The 3,632-nt window shown below is 31.6% G+C and overlaps 1 protein-coding gene across 1 annotated transcript in view; it reads left to right on the top strand.

Annotated features, from left to right (window-relative positions):
- Positions 1–3,328, top strand: part of SEC24A (SEC24 family member A) — a 92,552-nt gene extending 89,224 nt beyond the window's left edge. Inside the window, exon 21 of the mRNA XM_011969302.1 lies at positions 404–3,328. Coding sequence (XP_011824692.1) covers positions 404–518 — 115 coding nt within the window. The 3' untranslated portion in view covers positions 519–3,328. The remainder of the gene's footprint in view (positions 1–403) is intronic.
- The last annotated feature ends 304 nt before the right edge of the window (positions 3,329–3,632 follow it).

Below are 3,632 nucleotides of genomic sequence, written 5' to 3'. Positions count from 1 at the left end.
AAAAAAAAAAAAAAAAAAAAAAGAAAGGCTCAGTAGAATTCTGTTGTGTATATATACAACATTTGAAAAATCCATTCAGTTATTTCCATATCTTGGCTATTGTGATTAATGCTGCAGTGATCATGGAAGTGCAGACATCTCTTTGGTATACTGATTTCAATTCCTTTAGATATAAAGTGGAATTTCTGGATCAACTATCTTAATTCCATCATACACCATAAGCTTTTCCCTTAAACAGCTTGAAATTTACATAATCAACCAAGTATTCTCAGAGAAAGCCTCTAGAAGTAACTGTTTATATAGTAAATGTTATTATGGTTATGAGAAAATCAGAAGCCTTCTGACAAGTCTGTTTATTTTACTGCTACATTTTATCTAAAATTTTTTGCCTTTTATTCCTAAGGGATGAGAGTCCAATGAAAGCAAACTTCCTTCAAAACATGATAGAAGACAGAACAGAATCTGCACTATCATATTATGAATTCTTGTTGCATATACAGCAACAAGTGAATAAATGAATGAATGAAGAAATTTGACTTATTTCTAAGGATCGTCACAATAGTGCAGAATACCTGGAAATGTGTAATACCTTCTTTTTCTATTATGTTTGTGGACTAATGTGATGATTGAGATGTTCTCACTGTGATTTCAACAACCTATAGCAAATAAAAGACCACACAGAGAATCAAACATGCAACTCTGAAATACTGTATTTTTCAAATCAGAATATAGCTACATATGATACTTTTTTCTTGCCAATTATGTTTGAGTTGTTATGGATTAAAATAAGACAATATTGCAGAGGCAAAGTACATTTTGTAAAATAAAGATTTCTGTGTTCTACATGTATATTTCTCTGAATTTTTGGCTGCTACATTTAAAACCTCACAAGACCGTGTTGCAGGGAAGTTACAAATTCATTGGTAGTGATGTTTTTAAAATAAAAACAATGGGAAGTAAATATAATGTAGGAAAACTAGAATTCATTCCCCACACGTTGTCTGTTTTTTTGTTTTTCTTTTTTAAGGAAGGGAAAGGATCATCATGTTGACTAAAACTAGAGTAAACTAATTCTAGTATAGCTTGAGAAAGATATGAAGAAACACATTCAAGCTTTAAAATCTGTCAGTATTCTTTATACTTGAAGAACAAAGTCACTTTGATTTGAAGTGAGAACTATCATTAGGTGGTTTTTTGATTTCCCGACAAAGACTTGGACATACTGTCTTAATCTGTAGTGAAAAGAGTTTGAGCTGTCTTCATAAACATTGGGACTGGCAATGATAATAGGGAGATAAGAAACTTTAATTATGTTGATCCTTTAAGTGGATTTTGTTTGGTGCATTTCTGCTCTGGGTATGTAATAAAAATGGGGGTTTTTGGTGAAATGAGGGTGAAGAAGTGAAAGGTTTCTAAAGTACTATCCAAATACATCAGTAACATTTTTCTAAAGAGTTTGTTAAATTGGAAGTCACTCATAAGAAATATTTATTCTTGAATATGAAAACCTATTAAAGCATAAATGCTGCTGTTTGATTTGGTGGATATTAAGATTACACAGATCCAACATATTAAAGTTATGAAAGAAACTTGATTTCTGAAAATCCTTAAGAGACTGCTTTCTTGATTCAGCTAGAGAAATATTATAGTCAAAACTATTGAGTGAATTTTGTTTACAAATAGGTGAATTATATTTTGTGTATTTAAAGTGCTGTGACATAGTATGTTTAAGAGTTTGGCTCAGTTTTCACAGATTGATTTTGTCTTATGAATTTCTTAAATATGTTCATGTATAATACTTGATCAAAATATTTTTGGGTTTTTTATTTTGTTTTAATGGGTTAGAAAATGTGTTTACAATCTTGGTCTTATATGATCACCAATGAAATAGTAACTTTCAGGTTTATATCAGTATGAGCTGACTTTAACTGAATTGTTTGGGATAGGGAAGAAGCAGTCCCTCTACAGTATACAACTACTGCTTGCCAGGTGGATCAAAATAATCGTGTTTTATGAAAATATCTCCCTTAAGCAGTGTTAAGGTTGGTTTGCAGTGTGTAAGTGGCACATTGAACTGGAAGTTTTCTTGAAAGCGGCTTCGTCTATTAAGAAGCAATTTTCAAATTGTAGCAAATTATATTATCCCCTCTTTTAAATAAACAGTCGTTATATGCTGATGTTTCTTAAAATAACTAAAATATTCCTCTTAATGTGATTTTAAGTGGAGTTATTTGTAGGTCCTTTCTTAATAGTAGTAAAGAATCTTGTAGAGGGAAATATTTGTGCTTTTAGGGATAATCTTCCTTGTGCCTCTCACTACATCCCTAAGTGGGTATGACTCTTGTTATTACCACATGCTTTATTAGTATATTTCACAAATTTACTTTTAAATATTATTTTAGATACTGTGTAACATGTGCAATTCAGAATAATTTTATAACAGGTCATGAAAAACATAACTTTAGTTAGGATTCACAATATTTGTTCTCCACATAATGAGAGAATGAATGAGCCTTTGGAGATACTGATACAAAGCAATTATTTTTTGCAATGTTGAATGTGTTTTTTAATTTGATTCTTTTTTTTTCCCCTGATAGGGCACTACCTGCCATATCATCTTGTATTACTTTTTGATGTAAAGCAACTAATATTTACACTATGCCATATTTTTTTTAATCATAGTTGTAAATTATGAAAGATCCTTGAATTTTCTACAGATCTACAACTACTAATGTAACAGACAAGGGCAATCTTGGTATTTAAATCTGAGCATGGCAGTTCTACCATAAAAAGTACTCTATTTTTCTAATTTCTAGGATTTTTAAAATAACATTTCTGTAAGTCTGACATACTAATAGTCACTCAAGCAGTACCATTTATTTTAGTTTGCATATATTTTCAGTTTTTAATTTAATGTAATGTATTGAGTCTAATAGACTGTTTTGCAATAATTAGAATAAAGATTTATTTCTTCTAATCGAAGATGCATAACAGCTATTATCTAGGGGACCACCAAATGTGATTTCAAGATTTTGTTAACTATTACAAATGTAATCCTTACATAGAAATTTTAATTTTGTAAACTAGTGTATAATATTGTAATATTAAATTCTTGTTCTCAAATTCAAATATGTATTGATCTTCAATGTGCTGTGTTAAATCTTGCTTCTCTGAAATGTTGGAGACAAGATTTGTCTTCCTTTTTACAGTTTGTAATTTTCACTGTTTTATTCCTGTAAAAAAAAAAAAAGTCACTTGTAACCCATGCAAACAATCGTTTGATCTGTGCTAACTTATCAACTTGGTTATTCAATAAAGTTAATTGAAAGAGCTTATATATAGTGACTAGTTATCTAAAGTGATATGAGCCTGGTACGGTGGCCCACACCTGTAATCCCAGCAGTTTGGGAGGCCCAGGTGTAAGGATCGCTTGAGGCCTGGAGTTGAAGAACTGTCTGGGCCAGATGGCGAAACCTTGTCTCTACAAAATAGTTTTTAAAAGTAGGCTGGGCGTGGTGGCTCAACGCCTGTAATCTGAGCATTTTGGGAGGCCAAGGCAGGTGGATCACCTGAGGTCAGGAGTTCAAGACCAGCCTGGCCAACATGGTGAAACCCCATTTCTACAAAAAATA

The sequence above is a fragment of the Mandrillus leucophaeus genome, unplaced genomic scaffold (assembly GCF_000951045.1).
Source record: "Mandrillus leucophaeus isolate KB7577 unplaced genomic scaffold, Mleu.le_1.0 Scaffold88, whole genome shotgun sequence".
In the NCBI taxonomy this organism is placed as follows: domain Eukaryota; kingdom Metazoa; phylum Chordata; class Mammalia; order Primates; family Cercopithecidae; genus Mandrillus; species Mandrillus leucophaeus.
The sequence above is the reverse complement of the archived record's forward strand: the minus strand, read 5'-3'. Positions and strand labels throughout refer to the sequence as shown.